At 49.6% G+C, this 19,957-nt stretch overlaps 1 protein-coding gene across 1 annotated transcript in view; it reads right to left on the bottom strand.

Moving 5' to 3' along the window:
• Positions 1–19,957, bottom strand: part of nfxl1 (nuclear transcription factor, X-box binding-like 1) — an 83,880-nt gene that overhangs the window by 47,308 nt on the left and 16,615 nt on the right. The window contains exon 9 of the mRNA XM_064940861.1: positions 16,939–16,960. Within this exon, the coding sequence (XP_064796933.1) occupies positions 16,939–16,960 (22 nt within the window). The remainder of the gene's footprint in view (positions 1–16,938; positions 16,961–19,957) is intronic.

Raw genomic sequence — 19,957 nt, 5'->3', positions numbered from 1 at the left:
GTTCAATAGTCTGGTAGCCAGTTATGGATGGATAACAGTCTGCTGAACTGTTCAATAGTCTGGTAGCCAGTTATGGAGGGATAACAGTCTGCTTAACTGTTCAATAGTCTGGTAGTCAGTTATGGAGGGATAACAGTCTGCTGAACTGTTCAATAGTCTGGTAGTCAGTTAGAGGGATAACAGTCTGCTTAACTGTTCAATAGTCTGGTAGCCAGTTAGAGGGATAACAGTCTGCTGAACTGTTCAATAGTCTGGTAGCCAGTTATGGATGGATAACAGTCTGCTGAACTGTTCAATAGTCTGGTAGTCAGTTATGGAGGGATAACAGTCTGCTGAACTGTTCAATAGTCTGGTAGTCAGTTATGGATGGATAACAGTCTGCTGAACTGTTCAATAGGCTGGTAGTCAGTTAGAGGGATAACAGTCTGCTGAACTGTTCAATAGTCTGGTAGTCAGTTAGAGGGATAACAGTCTGCTTAACTGTTCAATAGTCTGGTAGCCAGTTATGGATGGATAACAGTCTGCTGAACTGTTCAATAGTCTGGTAGTCAGTTAGAGGGATAACAGTCTGCTGAACTGTTCAATAGTCTGGTAGCCAGTTATGGAGGGATAACAGTCTGCTTAACTGTTCAATAGTCTGGTAGTCAGTTAGAGGGATAACAGTCTGCTGAACTGTTCAATAGTCTGGTAGTCAGTTAGAGGGATAACAGTCTGCTGAACTGTTCAATAGTCTGGTAGTCAGTTATGGAGGGATAACAGTCTGCTTAACTGTTCAATAGTCTGGTAGTCAGTTATGGATGGATAACAGTCTGCTGAACTGTTCAATAGTCTGGTAGTCAGTTATGGATGGATAACAGTCTGCTTAACTGTTCAATAGTCTGGTAGCCAGTTAGAGGGATAACAGTCTGCTTAACTGTTCAATAGTCTGGTAGCCAGTTATGGATGGATAACAGTCTGCTGAACTGTTCAATAGTCTGGTAGTCAGTTATGGAGGGATAACAGTCTGCTGAACTGTTCAATAGTCTGGTAGTCAGTTATGGATGGATAACAGTCTGCTGAACTGTTCAATAGTCTGGTAGTCAGTTATGGAGGGATAACAGTCTGCTGAACTGTTCAATAGTCTGGTAGCCAGTTATGGAGGGATAACAGTCTGCTGAACTGTTCAATAGTCTGGTAGTCAGTTAGAGGGATAACAGTCTGCTTAACTGTTCAATAGTCTGGTAGCCAGTTATGGATGGATAACAGTCTGCTGAACTGTTCAATAGTCTGGTAGTCAGTTATGGAGGGATAACAGTCTGCTGAACTGTTCAATAGTCTGGTTGCCAGTTATGGAGGGATAACAGTCTGCTTAACTGTTCAATAGTCTGGTAGTCAGTTAGAGGGATAACAGTCTGCTGAACTGTTCAATAGTCTGGTAGTCAGTTAGAGGGATAACAGTCTGCTGAACTGTTCAATAGTCTGGTAGTCAGTTATGGAGGGATAACAGTCTGCTGAACTGTTCAATAGTCTGGTAGTCAGTTAGAGGGATAACAGTCTGCTGAACTGTTCAATAGTCTGGTAGTCAGTTATGGATGGATAACAGTCTGCTGAACTGTTCAATAGTCTGGTAGTCAGTTATGGAGGGATAACAGTCTGCTTAACTGTTCAATAGTCTGGTAGTCAGTTAGAGGGATAACAGTCTGCTGAACTGTTCAATAGTCTGGTAGCCAGTTATGGAGGGATAACAGTCTGCTTAACTGTTCAATAGTCTGGTAGCCAGTTATGGATGGATAACAGTCTGCTGAACTGTTCAATAGTCTGGTAGCCAGTTAGAGGGATAACAGTCTGCTGAACTGTTCAATAGTCTGGTAGCCAGTTAGAGGGATAACAGTCTGCTGAACTGTTCAATAGTCTGGTAGTCAGTTATGGATGGATAACAGTCTGCTGAACTGTTCAATAGTCTGGTAGCCAGTTAGAGGGATAACAGTCTGCTGAACTGTTCAATAGTCTGGTAGCCAGTTATGGATGGATAACAGTCTGCTGAACTGTTCAATAGTCTGGTAGTCAGTTATGGATGGATAACAGTCTGCTGAACTGTTCAATAGTCTGGTAGCCAGTTAGAGGGATAACAGTCTGCTTAACTGTTCAATAGTCTGGTAGTCAGTTAGAGGGATAACAGTCTGCTGAACTGTTCAATAGTCTGGTAGTCAGTTAGAGGGATAACAGTCTGCTGAACTGTTCAATAGTCTGGTAGTCAGTTATGGAGGGATAACAGTCTGCTGAACTGTTCAATAGTCTGGTTGCCAGTTATGGAGGGATAACAGTCTGCTTAACTGTTCAATAGTCTGGTAGTCAGTTAGAGGGATAACAGTCTGCTGAACTGTTCAATAGTCTGGTAGTCAGTTATGGAGGGATAACAGTCTGCTGAACTGTTCAATAGTCTGGTAGTCAGTTAGAGGGATAACAGTCTGCTGAACTGTTCAATAGTCTGGTAGTCAGTTATGGATGGATAACAGTCTGCTGAACTGTTCAATAGTCTGGTAGTCAGTTATGGAGGGATAACAGTCTGCTTAACTGTTCAATAGTCTGGTAGTCAGTTAGAGGGATAACAGTCTGCTGAACTGTTCAATAGTCTGGTAGCCAGTTATGGAGGGATAACAGTCTGCTTAACTGTTCAATAGTCTGGTAGCCAGTTATGGATGGATAACAGTCTGCTGAACTGTTCAATAGTCTGGTAGCCAGTTAGAGGGATAACAGTCTGCTGAACTGTTCAATAGTCTGGTAGCCAGTTAGAGGGATAACAGTCTGCTGAACTGTTCAATAGTCTGGTAGTCAGTTATGGATGGATAACAGTCTGCTGAACTGTTCAATAGTCTGGTAGCCAGTTAGAGGGATAACAGTCTGCTGAACTGTTCAATAGTCTGGTAGCCAGTTATGGATGGATAACAGTCTGCTGAACTGTTCAATAGTCTGGTAGTCAGTTATGGATGGATAACAGTCTGCTGAACTGTTCAATAGTCTGGTAGCCAGTTAGAGGGATAACAGTCTGCTTAACTGTTCAATAGTCTGGTAGTCAGTTAGAGGGATAACAGTCTGCTGAACTGTTCAATAGTCTGGTAGTCAGTTAGAGGGATAACAGTCTGCTGAACTGTTCAATAGTCTGGTAGTCAGTTATGGATGGATAACAGTCTGCTGAACTGTTCAATAGTCTGGTAGTCAGTTATGGAGGGATAACAGTCTGCTGAACTGTTCAATAGTCTGGTAGTCAGTTATGGAGGGATAACAGTCTGCTTAACTGTTCAATAGTCTGGTAGTCAGTTAGAGGGATAACAGTCTGCTTAACTGTTAAATAGTCTGGTAGTCAGTTATGGAGGGATAACAGTCTGCTTAACTGTTCAATAGTCTGGTAGCCAGTTATGGATGGATAACAGTCTGCTTAACTGTTCAATAGTCTGGTAGCCAGTTAGAGGGATAACAGTCTGCTGAACTGTTCAATAGTCTGGTAGCCAGTTAGAGGGATAACAGTCTGCTGAACTGTTCAATAGTCTGGTAGCCAGTTAGAGGGATAACAGTCTGCTGAACTGTTCAATAGTCTGGTAGCCAGTTATGGAGGGATAACAGTCTGCTGAACTGTTCAATAGTCTGGTAGCCAGTTATGGATGGATAACAGTCTGCTTAACTGTTCAATAGTCTGGTAGCCAGTTATGGATGGATAACAGTCTGCTGAACTGTTCAATAGTCTGGTAGCCAGTTATGGAGGGATAACAGTCTGCTTAACTGTTCAATAGTCTGGTAGTCAGTTATGGAGGGATAACAGTCTGCTGAACTGTTCAATAGTCTGGTAGTCAGTTAGAGGGATAACAGTCTGCTTAACTGTTCAATAGTCTGGTAGCCAGTTAGAGGGATAACAGTCTGCTGAACTGTTCAATAGTCTGGTAGCCAGTTATGGATGGATAACAGTCTGCTGAACTGTTCAATAGTCTGGTAGTCAGTTATGGAGGGATAACAGTCTGCTGAACTGTTCAATAGTCTGGTAGTCAGTTATGGATGGATAACAGTCTGCTGAACTGTTCAATAGGCTGGTAGTCAGTTAGAGGGATAACAGTCTGCTGAACTGTTCAATAGTCTGGTAGTCAGTTAGAGGGATAACAGTCTGCTTAACTGTTCAATAGTCTGGTAGCCAGTTATGGATGGATAACAGTCTGCTGAACTGTTCAATAGTCTGGTAGTCAGTTAGAGGGATAACAGTCTGCTGAACTGTTCAATAGTCTGGTAGCCAGTTATGGAGGGATAACAGTCTGCTTAACTGTTCAATAGTCTGGTAGTCAGTTAGAGGGATAACAGTCTGCTGAACTGTTCAATAGTCTGGTAGTCAGTTAGAGGGATAACAGTCTGCTGAACTGTTCAATAGTCTGGTAGTCAGTTATGGAGGGATAACAGTCTGCTTAACTGTTCAATAGTCTGGTAGTCAGTTATGGATGGATAACAGTCTGCTGAACTGTTCAATAGTCTGGTAGTCAGTTATGGATGGATAACAGTCTGCTTAACTGTTCAATAGTCTGGTAGCCAGTTAGAGGGATAACAGTCTGCTTAACTGTTCAATAGTCTGGTAGCCAGTTATGGATGGATAACAGTCTGCTGAACTGTTCAATAGTCTGGTAGTCAGTTATGGAGGGATAACAGTCTGCTGAACTGTTCAATAGTCTGGTAGTCAGTTATGGATGGATAACAGTCTGCTGAACTGTTCAATAGTCTGGTAGTCAGTTATGGAGGGATAACAGTCTGCTGAACTGTTCAATAGTCTGGTAGCCAGTTATGGAGGGATAACAGTCTGCTGAACTGTTCAATAGTCTGGTAGTCAGTTAGAGGGATAACAGTCTGCTTAACTGTTCAATAGTCTGGTAGCCAGTTATGGATGGATAACAGTCTGCTGAACTGTTCAATAGTCTGGTAGTCAGTTATGGAGGGATAACAGTCTGCTGAACTGTTCAATAGTCTGGTTGCCAGTTATGGAGGGATAACAGTCTGCTTAACTGTTCAATAGTCTGGTAGTCAGTTAGAGGGATAACAGTCTGCTGAACTGTTCAATAGTCTGGTAGTCAGTTAGAGGGATAACAGTCTGCTGAACTGTTCAATAGTCTGGTAGTCAGTTATGGAGGGATAACAGTCTGCTGAACTGTTCAATAGTCTGGTAGTCAGTTATGGAGGGATAACAGTCTGCTGAACTGTTCAATAGTCTGGTAGCCAGTTATGGATGGATAACAGTCTGCTTAACTGTTCAATAGTCTGGTAGCCAGTTATGGATGGATAACAGTCTGCTGAACTGTTCAATAGTCTGGTAGTCAGTTAGAGGGATAACAGTCTGCTTAACTGTTCAATAGTCTGGTAGCCAGTTATGGATGGATAACAGTCTGCTGAACTGTTCAATAGTCTGGTAGTCAGTTATGGAGGGATAACAGTCTGCTGAACTGTTCAATAGTCTGGTAGCCAGTTATGGATGGATAACAGTCTGCTTAACTGTTCAATAGTCTGGTAGTCAGTTATGGATGGATAACAGTCTGCTGAACTGTTCAATAGTCTGGTAGTCAGTTAGAGGGATAACAGTCTGCTGAACTGTTCAATAGTCTGGTAGCCAGTTATGGAGGGATAACAGTCTGCTGAACTGTTCAATAGTCTGGTAGTCAGTTATGGAGGGATAACAGTCTGCTGAACTGTTCAATAGTCTGGTAGTCAGTTATGGAGGGATAACAGTCTGCTGAACTGTTCAATAGTCTGGTAGCCAGTTATGGAGGGATAACAGTCTGCTGAACTGTTCAATAGTCTAGTAGCCAGTTATGGAGGGATAACAGTCTGCTGAACTGTTCAATAGTCTGGTAGCCAGTTATGGAGGGATAACAGTCTGCTGAACTGTTCAATAGTCTAGTAGCCAGTTATGGAGGGATAACAGTCTGCTTAACTGTTCAATAGGCTGGTAGTCAGTTAGAGGGATAACAGTCTGCTGAACTGTTCAATAGTCTGGTAGTCAGTTAGAGGGATAACAGTCTGCTGAACTGTTCAATAGTCTGGTAGCCAGTTAGAGGGATAACAGTCTGCTGAACTGTTCAATAGTCTGGTAGCCAGTTATGGATGGATAACAGTCTGCTGAACTGTTCAATAGTCTGGTAGTCAGTTAGAGGGATAACAGTCTGCTGAACTGTTCAATAGTCTGGTAGCCAGTTATGGAGGGATAACAGTCTGCTTAACTGTTCAATAGTCTGGTAGTCAGTTAGAGGGATAACAGTCTGCTTAACTGTTCAATAGTCTGGTAGTCAGTTAGAGGGATAACAGTCTACTGAACTGTTCAATAGTCTGGTAGTCAGTTAGAGGGATAACAGTCTGCTGAACTGTTCAATAGTCTGGTAGTCAGTTATGGAGGGATAACAGTCTGCTGAACTGTTCAATAGTCTGGTAGTCAGTTATGGAGGGATAACAGTCTGCTGAACTGTTCAATAGTCTGGTAGCCAGTTATGGATGGATAACAGTCTGCTTAACTGTTCAATAGTCTGGTAGCCAGTTATGGATGGATAACAGTCTGCTGAACTGTTCAATAGTCTGGTAGTCAGTTATGGAGGGATAACAGTCTGCTGAACTGTTCAATAGTCTGGTAGTCAGTTAGAGGGATAACAGTCTGCTGAACTGTTCAATAGTCTGGTAGCCAGTTATGGATGGATAACAGTCTGCTGAACTGTTCAATAGTCTGGTAGTCAGTTGTGGATGGATAACAGTCTGCTGAACTGTTCAATAGTCTGGTAGCCAGTTAGAGGGATAACAGTCTGCTGAACTGTTCAATAGTCTGGTAGCCAGTTATGGATGGATAACAGTCTGCTGAACTGTTCAATAGTCTGGTGGCCAGTTATGGAGGGATAACAGTCTGCTTAACTGTTCAATAGTCTGGTAGCCAGTTAGAGGGATAACAGTCTGCTTAACTGTTCAATAGTCTGGTAGTCAGTTATGGATGGATAACAGTCTGCTGAACTGTTCAATAGTCTGGTAGTCAGTTATGGATGGATAACAGTCTGCTTAACTGTTCAATAGTCTGGTAGCCAGTTAGAGGGATAACAGTCTGCTTAACTGTTCAATAGTCTGGTAGCCAGTTATGGATGGATAACAGTCTGCTGAACTGTTCAATAGTCTGGTAGTCAGTTAGAGGGATAACAGTCTGCTTAACTGTTCAATAGTCTGGTAGCCAGTTATGGATGGATAACAGTCTGCTTAACTGTTCAATAGTCTGGTAGTCAGTTATGGAGGGATAACAGTCTGCTGAACTGTTCAATAGTCTGGTAGCCAGTTATGGATGGATAACAGTCTGCTGAACTGTTCAATAGTCTGGTAGTCAGTTAGAGGGATAACAGTCTGCTGAACTGTTCAATAGTATGGTAGCCAGTTAGAGGGATAACAGTCTGCTGAACTGTTCAATAGTATGGTAGCCAGTTAGAGGGATAACAGTCTGCTGAACTGTTCAATAGTATGGTGGCCAGTTATGGATGGATAACAGTCTGTTTAACTGTTCAATAGTCTGGTAGTCAGTTATGGATGGATAACAGTCTGCTTAACTGTTCAATAGTCTGGTAGTCAGTTATGGATGGATAACAGTCTGCTGAACTGTTCAATAGTCTGGTAGTCAGTTATGGATGGATAACAGTCTGCTGAACTGTTCAATAGTCTGGTAGCCAGTTAGAGGGATAACAGTCTGCTGAACTGTTCAATAGTCTGGTAGTCAGTTATGGAGGGATAACAGTCTGCTGAACTGTTCAATAGTCTGGTAGCCAGTTAGAGGGATAACAGTCTGCTGAACTGTTCAATGGTCTGGTAGTCAGTTATGGAGGGATAACAGTCTGCTGAACTGTTCAATAGTCTGGTAGTCAGTTAGAGGGATAACAGTCTGCTGAACTGTTCAATAGTCTGGTAGTCAGTTATGGAGGGATAACAGTCTGCTTAACTGTTCAATAGTCTGGTAGCCAGTTATGGAGGGATAACAGTCTGCTGAACTGTTCAATAGTCTGGTAGTCAGTTAGAGGGATAACAGTCTGCTGAACTGTTCAATAGTCTGGTAGCCAGTTATGGAGGGATAACAGTCTGCTGAACTGTTCAATAGTCTGGTAGCCAGTTATGGAGGGATAACAGTCTGCTGAACTGTTCAATAGTCTGGTAGTCAGTTAGAGGGATAACAGTCTGCTGAACTGTTCAATAGTCTGGTAGTCAGTTAGAGGGATAACAGTCTGCTGAACTGTTCAATAGTCTGGTAGTCAGTTAGAGGGATAACAGTCTGCTGAACTGTTCAATAGTCTGGTAGCCAGTTATGGAGGGATAACAGTCTGCTGAACTGTTCAATAGTCTGGTAGTCAGTTATGGATGGATAACAGTCTGCTGAACTGTTCAATAGTCTGGTAGCCAGTTATGGAGGGATAACAGTCTGCTGAACTGTTCAATAGTCTGGTAGCCAGTTATGGAGGGATAACAGTCTGCTTAACTGTTCAATAGTCTGGTAGTCAGTTAGAGGGATAACAGTCTGCTGAACTGTTCAATAGTCTGGTAGCCAGTTAGAGGGATAACAGTCTGCTGAACTGTTCAATAGTCTGGTAGTCAGTTAGAGGGATAACAGTCTGCTGAACTGTTCAATAGTCTGGTAGCCAGTTAGAGCGATAACAGTCTGCTGAACTGTTCAATAGTCTGGTAGCCAGTTATGGATGGATAACAGTCTGCTGAACTGTTCAATAGTCTGGTAGCCAGTTAGAGGGATAACAGTCTGCTGAACTGTTCAATAGTCTGGTAGCCAGTTGTGGAGGGATAACAGTCTGCTGAACTGTTCAATAGTCTGGTAGTCAGTTAGAGGGATAACAGTCTGCTTAACTGTTCAATAGTCTGGTAGTCAGTTAGAGGGATAACAGTCTGCTGAACTGTTCAATAGTCTGGTAGTCAGTTAGAGGGATAACAGTCTGCTGAACTGTTCAATAGTCTGGTAGCCAGTTAGAGGGATAACAGTCTGCTGAACTGTTCAATAGTCTGGTAGCCAGTTAGAGGGATAACAGTCTGCTGAACTGTTCAATAGTCTGGTAGCCAGTTAGAGGGATAACAGTCTGCTGAACTGTTCAATAGTCTGGTAGCCAGTTAGAGGGATAACAGTCTGCTGAACTGTTCAATGCCATGATTTAGGGAGGACAGAGGGACAGATATTATGGCGTGTTTTTTGGTGTCAAGTAGAGACTCAATCAGTTCTTTAAAATCCATCTTCAGCTGTTCTGAGCTGCCTTTCATAATGCCATTGAATCCCACATGAACTATGAGAGACTGAATGTCCTGATGCTGGTTCAAAAGGTTTGGGAGCAGATTACTGGATGTCCTGATGGACAGACTAGAGCAGACAGACAGACTAGAGCAGACAGACTAGAGCAGACTAGAGCAGACAGACAACAGCAGACTAGAGCAGACAGACAACAGCAGACTAGAGCAGACAGACAACAGCAGACTAGAGCAGACAGACAGACTAGAGCAGACAGACAGACTAGAGCAGACAGACAGACTAGAGCAGACAGACAGACTAGAGCAGACAGACAGACTAGAGCAGACAGACAGACTAGAGCAGACTAGAGCAGACAGACAGACTAGAGCAGACTAGAGCAGACAGACAACAGCAGACTAGAGCAGACAGACTAGAGCAGACTAGAGCAGACAGACTAGAGCAGACTAGAGCAGACAGACTAGAGCAGACTAGAGCAGACAGACAACAGCAGACTAGAGCAGACAGACAACAGCAGACTAGAGCAGACAGACTAGAGCAGACTAGAGCAGACAGACTAGAGCAGACTAGAGCAGACAGACAACAGCAGACTAGAGCAGACAGACTAGAGCAGACTAGAGCAGACAGACAACAGCAGACTAGAGCAGACAGACAGACTAGAGCAGACAGACAGACTAGAGCAGACAGACAGACTAGAGCAGACAGACAGACTAGAGCAGACAGACAGACTAGAGCAGACAGACAGACTAGAGCAGACAGACAGACTAGAGCAGACAGACAGACTAGAGCAGACTAGAGCAGACAGACAGACTAGAGCAGACAGACAGACTAGAGCAGACAGACAGACTAGAGCAGACAGACAGACTAGAGCAGACAGACAGACTAGAGCAGACAGAGCAGACTAGAGCAGACAGACAGACTAGAGCAGACAGACAGACTAGAGCAGACAGACAGACTAGAGCAGACAGACAGACTAGAGCAGACAGACAGACTAGAGCAGACAGACAGACTAGAGCAGACAGAGCAGACTAGAGCAGACAGAGCAGACTAGAGCAGACAGAGCAGACTAGAGCAGACAGAGCAGACTAGAGCAGACAGACAGACTAGAGCAGACAGAGCAGACTAGAGCAGACAGAGCAGACTAGAGCAGACAGAGCAGACTAGAGCAGACAGAGCAGACTAGAGCAGACAGACAGACTAGAGCAGACAGAGCAGACTAGAGCAGACAGAGCAGACTAGAGCAGACAGACAACAGCAGACTAGAGCAGACAGACAACAGCAGACTAGAGCAGACAGACAACAGCAGACTAGAGCAGACAGACAACAGCAGACTAGAGCAGACAGACAACAGCAGACTAGAGCAGACAGACAACAGCAGACTAGAGCAGACAGACAACAGCAGACTAGAGCAGACAGACAACTGCAGACTAGAGCAGACAGACAACAGCAGACTAGAGCAGACAGACAACTGCAGACTAGAGCAGACAGACAACAGCAGACTAGAGCAGACAGACAACAGCAGACTAGAGCAGACAGACAACAGCAGACTAGAGCAGACAGACAACAGCAGACTAGAGCAGACAGACAACTGCAGACTAGAGCAGACAGACAACAGCAGACTAGAGCAGACAGACAACTGCAGACTAGAGCAGACAGACAACAGCAGACTAGAGCAGACAGACAACAGCAGACTAGAGCAGACAGACAACAGCAGACTAGAGCAGACAGACAACAGCAGACTAGAGCAGACAGACAACAGCAGACTAGAGCAGACAGACAACAGCAGACTAGAGCAGACAGACAACAGCAGACAGACAACAGCAGACTAGAGCAGACAGACAACAGCAGACTAGAGCAGACAGAGCAGACAGACAACAGCAGACTAGAGCAGAGAGACAACAGCAGACTAGAGCAGACAGACAACAGCAGACTAGAGCAGACAGACAACAGCAGACTAGAGCAGACAGACAACAGCAGACTAGAGCAGACAGACAACAGCAGACTAGAGCAGACAGACAACAGCAGACTAGAGCAGACAGACAACAGCAGACTAGAGCAGACAGACAACAGCAGACTAGAGCAGACAGACAACAGCAGACTAGAGCAGACAGACAACAGCAGACTAGAGCAGAGAGACAACAGCAGACTAGAGCAGAGAGACAACAGCAGACTAGAGCAGACAGACAACAGCAGACTAGAGCAGACAGACAACAGCAGACTAGAGCAGACAGACAACAGCAGACTAGAGCAGACAGACAACAGCAGACTAGAGCAGACAGACAACAGCAGACAGACAACAGCAGACTAGAGCAGACAGACAACAGCAGACTAGAGCAGACAGACAACAGCAGACTAGAGCAGACAACAGCAGACTAGAGCAGACAGACAACAGCAGACTAGAGCAGACAGACAAGAGCAGACTAGAGCAGACAGACAACAGCAGACTAGAGCAGGCAGACAACAGCAGACTAGACCAGACAGACAGCAGCAGACAGACCAGACAGACAGCAGCAGACTAGAGCAGACAGACAACAGCAGACTAGAGCAGACAGACAACAGCAGACTAGAGCAGACAGACAACAGCAGACTAGAGCAGACAGACAACAGCAGGCTAGAGCAGACAGACAACAGCAGACTAGAGCAGACAGACAACAGCAGACTAGAGCAGACAGACAACAGCAGACTAGAGCAGACAGACAACAGCAGACTAGAGCAGACAGACAACAGCAGACTAGAGCAGACAGACAACAGCAGACTAGAGCAGACAGACAACAGCAGACTAGAGCAGACAGACAACAGCAGACTAGAGCAGACAGAACAGACAACAGTAGACAGAACAGAGAGCTCAAATGAAGGTGAACATGAGTTTGCTTTTTGTGTCCCTATAAAAAGAAGGTGAAGTGTGTGTGTGAGAAAGAGAGTGTGTGTGTGTGTGTGTGTGTGTGTGTGTGTGTGTGTGTGTATTCCTGCTAAAGCAGAGTGTGTAGTGAATACTAAAGCAGCCTAAATGGGATAAATGAGAAGAGTGTATGAGAGATCAGAACAAATAACAACCTTGAGATAGAGACGGACAGATAGAGAGACAGAGAGAGGAGACAGAGAGAACAGGATAGAGACAGAGAGAGAGAAGAGATACAGAGAGAGAACAGAATAGAGAACAGAATAGAAACAGAAAACCCTGACACTGCTGTTATTGTTAATGCTATTGTCCATTATGTTTTCCTTATTCTGACCGATGTTCATTTCTAATCCAACCCCACCCTTCATCCTGGTTGTTACCGATGTTCATTTCTAATCCAACCCCACCCTTCATCCTGGTTGTTACCGATGTTCATTTCTAATCCAACCCCACCCTTCATCCTGGTTGTTACCGATGTTCATTTCTAATCCAACCCCACCCTTCAAGCTCACCCACCCCACTTTTCACTACAGATTGTCCTGATCATTTTGACAATTTTATTTATGATGTTAATATCTAACCCAGGGGGAGTCTGCTTTATCAAATAGGGTTAGAACCTTGTATGAGGCTTCTACTGTGAAGGAGGGGGGAATGAGAGCTGATTGAGTCAGGGCTCTGGCAGAGCTGATCACATGAGAGTTAGCTGCATTCCATTGCATTTCTGAAGACAAAGGAATTCTCCGGTTGGAACATTAATGAAGATTTATGTTAAAAACATCCGAAAGATTGATTCTATAGATCGTTTGACATGTTTCTACGGACTGTAACGGCACTTTTTGACTTTTCGTCTGGACCTAGTGTCACGCCTCATGAATTTACTGCGCTAAAACGCACTAACAAAAAGGAGGTATTTGGACATAAATGGACTTTATCGAACAAAACAAACATTAATTGTGGAACTGGGATTCCTGGGAGTGCATTCTGATGAAGATCATCAAAGGTAAGTGAATATTTACAATGGTATTTCTGACTTCTGGTATCTGTATGGCTTTTTTGTTGTCGGAGCGCTGTACTGTACTTATTGCATGGTGTGCTTTTTCTGTAAAGTTGTCTTGAAATCTGACACAGCGTTTGAGGAGAAGTGGATCTAAAGTTCCATGTATAATAGTTGTATCTTTTATCAATGTTTATTATGAGTATTTCTGTAAATGAATGTGGCTCTTGGCAAAATCACCGCATGTTTTGAAACTACTGAACATAACGCGCCAATGTAAACTGAGATTTTGGGATATAAATATGCACTTTATCAAACAAAACATACATGTATTATGTAACATGAAGTCCTATGAGTGTCATCTGATGAAGATCATCAAAGGTTAGTGATTCATTTGATCTCTATTTCTGCTTTTTGTGACTCCTCTCTTTGGCTGGAAAAGTGGCTGTTTTTCTGTGACTTGGCTCTGACTTAACAATCGTTTGGTTTGGTTGGTTGTAAAGCCTTATGAAATCGGACACTGTGAATTTACAACAACATGTTTGAGGAATTTTAAGTATGAGATTTCTGTTGTTTTGAATTTGGCGTCCTGCAATTTCACTGGCTGTTGACGAGGTGGAACGCTACCGCCCCGAACGGTCCCAGAGAAGTTCACAAATGAAAATGTATGCATACACACACGTGTGTGTGTGTGTGTGTGTGTACACTACGTGACCAAAAGTATGTGGACACCTGCTCATTGAACATCTCATTCCTAAATCATGGGCATTAATATGGAGTTGGTCCCCCTTTGCTGCTATAACAGCCTCCACTCTTCTGGGAAGGCTTTCCACTAGATGTTGGAACATTGCTGCTTTAACAGCCTCCACTCTTCTGGGAAGGCTTTCCACTAGATGTTGGAACATTGCTGCTATAACAGCCTCCACTCTTCTGGGAAGGCTTTCCACTAGATGTTGGAACATTGCTGCTATAACAGCCTCCACTCTTCTGGGAAGGCTTTCCACTAGATGTAGGAACATTGCTGCTATAACAGCCTCCTCTCCTCTGGGAAGGCTTTCCACTAGATGTTGGAACATTGCTGCTTTAACAGCCTCCACTCTTCTGGGAAGGCTTTCCACTAGATGTTGGAACATTACTGCTATAACAGCCTCCACTCTTCTGGGAAGGCTTTCCACTAGATGTTGGAACATTGCTGCTATAACAGCCTCCACTCTTCTGGGAAGGTTTTCCACTAGATGTTGGAACATTGCTGCTATAACAGCCTCCACTCTCCACAAGATTTCACATCATCATGTCAAGGTGAAACACACCATCATGTCAAGGTGAAATTATGCATTTTGAAATTTTGACAAATAAATTTAAAAAATGAAAAATGGACATGTCTTGAGTCAGTAAGTATTCAACATCTTTTGCATAAGTATGTTGAGGAGTAAAACTGTCCTGAACACGTCAGATTGACGCACTACTATTCTGTCTCCCTCCCTCCGTTAACTCCCATGTTTTCTCCTGATCAATCTGTTTATGTTCTTCCTGTTCTGTTTAGTTAAGCTCCCATTGGTTGAAAGGTCAGAGAGAGGGAGAGAGAGAAAGAGGGATGACATGACATTTGGAAATGAGGAATGGAGTGAAGGAGGGAAATGCAAACAAGACTGTTGGTCTGACAACCTTTAGGTTATCACTGGAGAGAGGGGGAGACCCGGTGAGGAGAGGGAGAGGGAGAGGGGGAGACCCGGTGAGGAGAGGGAGAGGGATGGAGAGAGGGGGAGACCTGGTGAGGAGAGGGAGAGGGAGAGGGGGAGACCCGGTGAGGAGAGGGAGAGGGATGGAGAGAGGGGGAGACCCGGTGAGGAGAGGGAGAGGGATGGAGAGAGGGGGAGACCCGGTGAGGAGAGGGAGAGGGAGAGGGGGAGACCCGGTGAGGAGAGGGAGAGGGATGGAGAGAGGGGGAGACCCGGTGAGGAGAGGGAGAGGGAGAGGGGGAGACCAGGTGAGGAGAGGGAGAGGGATGGAGAGAGGGGGAGACCCGGTGAGGAGAGGGAGAGGGATGGAGAGAGGGGGAGACCTGGTGAGGAGAGGGAGAGGGAGAGGGGGAGACCCGGTGAGGAGAGGGAGAGGGAGAGGGGGAGACCCGGTGGAGAGAGGGAGAGGGAGAGGGGGAGACCTGGTGAGGAGAGGGATGGAGGGAGGGAGGGAGGGAGGGAGAGACCTGGTGAGGAGAGGGAGAGGGAGAGGGGGAGACCTGGTGAGGAGAGGGAGAGGGAGAGGGGGAGACCTGGTGAGGAGAGGGAGAGGGAGAGGGGGAGACCTGGTGAGGAGAGGGAGAGGGAGAGGGGGAGACCTCGTGAGGAGAGGGAGAGGGATGGAGAGAGGGGGAGACCTGGTGAGGAGAGGGAGAGGGAGAGGGGGAGACCCGGTGAGGAGAGGGAGAGGGATGGAGAGAGGGGAGACCCGGTGAGGAGAGGGAGAGGGAGAGGGGGAGACCTGGTGAGGAGAGGGAGAGGGAGAGGGGGAGACCTGGTGAGGAGAGGGAGAGGGAGAGGGGGAGACCTGGTGAGGAGAGGGAGAGGGAGAGGGGGAGACCTGGTGAGGAGAGGGAGAGGGAGAGGGGAGACCTGGTGAGGAGAGGGAGCGGGAGAGGGGGAGACCTGGTGAGGAGAGGGAGAGGGGGAGACCTGGTGAGGAGAGGGAGAGGGAGAGGGGGAGACCTGGTGAGGAGAGGGAGAGGGATGGAGAGAGGGGGAGACCTGGTGAGGAGAGGGAGAGGGAGAGGGGGAGACCTGGTGAGGAGAGGGAGAGGGATGGAGAGAGGGGGAGACCCGGTGAGGAGAGGGAGAGGGAGAGGGGGAGACCTGGTGAGGAGAGGGAGAGGGAGAGGGGGAGACCTGGTGAGGAGAGGGAGAGGGAGAGGGGGAGACCTGGTGAGGAGAGGGAGAGGGAGAGGGGGAGACCTGGTGAGGAGAGGGAGAGGGAGAGGGGGAGACCTGGTGAGGAGAGGGAGAGGGAGAGGGGGAGACCTGGTGAGGAGAGGGAGAGGGAGAGGGGGAGACCTGGTGAGGAGAGGGAGAGGGAGAGGGGGAGACCTGGTGAGGAGAGGGAGAGGGAGAGGGGGAGACCTGGTGAGGAGAGGGAGAGGGAGAGGGGGAGACCTGGTGAGGAGAGGGAGAGGGAGAGGGGGAGACCTGGTGAGGAGAGGGAGAGGGAGAGGGGGAGACCTGGTGAGGAGAGGGAGAGGGATGGAGAGAGGGGAGACCTGGTGAGGAGAGGGAGAGGGAGAGGGGGAGACCTGGTGAGGAGAGGGAGAGGGAGAGGGGGAGACCTGGTGAGGAGAGGGAGAGGGATGGAGAGAGGGGGAGACCTGGTGAGGAGAGGGAGAGGGAGAGGGGGAGACCTGGTGAGGAGAGGGAGAGGGAGAGGGGGAGACCTGGTGAGGAGAGGGAGAGGGAGAGGGGGAGACCTGGTGAGGAGAGGGAGAGGGATGGAGAGAGGGGGAGACCCGGTGAGGAGAGGGAGAGGGAGAGGGGGAGACCTGGTGAGGAGAGGGAGAGGGATGGAGAGAGGGGGAGACCTGGTGAGGAGAGGGAGAGGGATGGAGGGAGGGAGAGACCTGGTGAGGAGAGGGAGAGGGATGGAGAGAGGGGGAGACCTGGTGAGGAGAGGGAGAGACCCGGTGAGGAGAGGGAGAGACCCGGTGAGGAGAGGGAGAGGGAGAGACAAACGGTGAGGGGAGAGGGGGAGACGAGGGGAGAGGGAGGGATGTGGAAAGTAAATAACCAGAGGTTCTCAGCTTACCTCATGCTCTCCAAGACAGGCCCTGCACAGAGAGGAAAATATGAGTTCAGTCTGCATCCCCCCCAGATCAGTGACGCACTCTAGGATCAGACCACATCAGCATGACCACATGTCCCGCTGGCCATAGGAGGGGGGGGGTAACCGCTGGCCATAGGAGGGGGTAACCGCTGGCCATAGGGGGGTAACCGCTGGCCATAGGGGGGGTGGTAACCGCTGGCCATAGGAGGGGGGTAACCGCTGGCCATAGGAGGGGGGTGGCCATAACCGCTGGCCATAGGAGGGGGAACCGCTGGCCATAGGAGGGGGGTAACCGCTGGCCATAGGAGGGGGGGCTAACCGCTGGCCATAGGAGGGGGGCCATAGGGGGGGGTAACCGCTGGCCATAGGAGGGGGGTAACCGCTGGCCATAGGAGGGGGGTAACCGCTGGCCATAGGAACCGGGGGGGGGGGGTAACCGCTGGCCATAGGAGGGGGGGGGTAACCGCTGGCCATAGGAGGGGGGGGGGTAACCGCTGGCCATAGGAGGGGGGGGTAACCGCTGGCCATAGGAGGGGGGTAACCGCTGGCCATAGGAGGGGGGCTGGCCATAGGGGGGAACCGCTGGCCATAGGAGGGGGGTAACCGCTGGCCATAGGAGGGGGGTAACCGCTGGCCATAGGAGGGGGGTAACCGCTGGCCATAGGAGGGGGGCTGGCCATAGGAGGGGGGGTAACCGCTGGCCATAGGAGGGGGGGGGTAACCGCTGGCCATAGGAGGGGGGGTAACCGCTGGCCATAGGAGGGGGGGTAACCGCTGGCCATAGGAGGGGGGGGGTAACCGCTGGCCATAGGAGGGGGGTAACCGCTGGCCATAGGAGGGGGGGGTAACCGCTGGCCATAGGAGGGGGGTAACCGCTGGCCATAGGAGGGGGGGGTAACCGCTGGCCATAGGAGGGGGGGGTAACCGCTGGCCATAGGAGGGGGAACCGCTGGCCATAGGAGGGGGGTAACCGCTGGCCATAGGAGGGGGGTAACCGCTGGCCATAGGGGGGGGACCATAGGAGGGGGGGGGGGGAACGCTGGCCATAGGAGGGGGGTAACCGCTGGCCATAGGAGGAGGGGGGTAACCGCTGGCCATAGGAGGGGGGTAACCGCTGGCCATAGGAGGGGGGTAACCGCTGGCCATAGGAGGGGGGGTAACCGCTGGCCATAGGAGGGGGGGTAACCGCTGGCCATAGGAGGGGGGGTAACCGCTGGCCATAACCGGGCCATAGGGGGGGTAACCGCTGGCCATAGGAGGGGGGTAACCGCTGGCCATAGGAGGGGGGTAACCGCTGGCCATAGGAGGGGGGGGGTAACCGCTGGCCATAGGAGGGGGGGTAACCGCTGGCCATAGGAGGGGGGTAACCGCTGGCCATAGGAGGGGGGTAACCGGGGGGGGGGTAACCGCTGGCCATAGGCCAACCGCTGGCCATAGGGGGGGTAACCGCTGGCCATAGGAGGGGGGTAACCGCTGGCCATAGGAGGGGGGTAACCGCTGGCCATAGGAGGGGGTAACCGCTGGCCATAGGAGGGGGGTAACCGCTGGCCATAGGAGGGGGTAACCGCTGGCCATAGGGGGGTAACCGCTGGCCATAGGAGGGGGTAACCGCTGGCCATAGGAGGGGGTAACCGCTGGCCATAGGAGGGGGTAACCGCTGGCCATAGGGGGGTAACCGCTGGCCATAGGAGGGGGTAACCGCTGGCCATAGGAGGGGGGTAACCGCTGGCCATAGGAGGGGGGGTAACCGCTGGCCATAGGAGGGGGGCCATAGGAGGGGGTAACCGCTGGCCATAGGATAGGGGGGGGTAACCGCTGGCCATAGGAGGAGGGGGTAACCGCTGGCCATAGGGGAGGGGTAACCGCTGGCCATAGGAGGGGGTGGTAACCGCTGGCCATAGGAGGGGGGTAACCGCTGGCCATAGGAGGGTAACCGCTGGCCATAGGGGGGTGGTAACCGCTGGCCATAGGAGGGGGTAACCGCTGGCCATAGGGGGGTAACCGCTGGCCATAGGAGGGGGGTGGTAACCGCTGGCCATAGGAGGGGGTAACCGCTGGCCATAGGGGGGGTAACCGCTGGCCATAGGAGGGGGGTAACCGCTGGCCATAGGGGGGTAACCGCTGGCCATAGGAGGGGTAACCGCTGGCCATAGGAGGGGGTAACCGGCCATGGCCATAGGAGGGGGTGGTAACCGCTGGCCATAGGAGGGGGTAACCGCTGGCCATAGGGGGGGTAACCGCTGGCCATAGGAGGGGGGGTAACCGCTGGCCATAGGAGGGGGTAACCGCTGGCCATAGGGGGGTAACCGCTGGCCATAGGAGGGGGGTAACCGCTGGCCATAGGAGGGGGGTAACCGCTGGCCATAGGAGGGGGGGTGGTAACCGCTGGCCATAGGGGGGGGTAACCGCTGGCCATAGGAGGGGGGGGGGGGAGGGTAACCGCTGGCCATAGGGGGGGCCATGGTAACAGCTGGCCATAGGAGGGGGGGGTAACCGCTGGCCATAGGAGGGCCATAGGAGGGGGTAACCGCTGGCCATAGGAGGGGGTAGGCCAGGGGGGGGTAACTGCTGGCCATAGGAGGGGGTAACCGCTGGCCATAGGAGGGGGAGTGGTAACCGCTGGCCATAGGAGGGGGGGGGGGGTAACCGCTGGCCATAGGAGGGGGGGGTAACCGCTGGCCATAGGGGTGGGGTAACCGCTGGCCATAGGGGGGGGGGTAACCGCTGGCCATAGGAGGGGGGAACCGCTGGCCATAGGAGGGGGGTAACCGCTGGCCATAGGAGGGGGGGGTAACCGCTGGCCATAGGAGGGGGGTAACCGCTGGCCATAGGAGGGGGGGGGGGGTAACCGCTGGCCATAGGAGGGGGGGTAACCGCTGGCCATAGGGGGGGGGTAACCGCTGGCCATAGGAGGGGGGGTAACCGCTGGCCATAGGAGGGGGTAACCGCTGGCCATAGGAGGGGGTAACCGCTGGCCATAGGAGGGGGTAACCGCTGGCCA

This window comes from Oncorhynchus masou, chromosome 27 (genome assembly GCF_036934945.1).
Source record: "Oncorhynchus masou masou isolate Uvic2021 chromosome 27, UVic_Omas_1.1, whole genome shotgun sequence".
NCBI classification, from domain to species: domain Eukaryota; kingdom Metazoa; phylum Chordata; class Actinopteri; order Salmoniformes; family Salmonidae; genus Oncorhynchus; species Oncorhynchus masou.
Note: the sequence above shows the minus strand (reverse complement) of the source record. Positions and strands in the feature narration are given on the sequence as shown.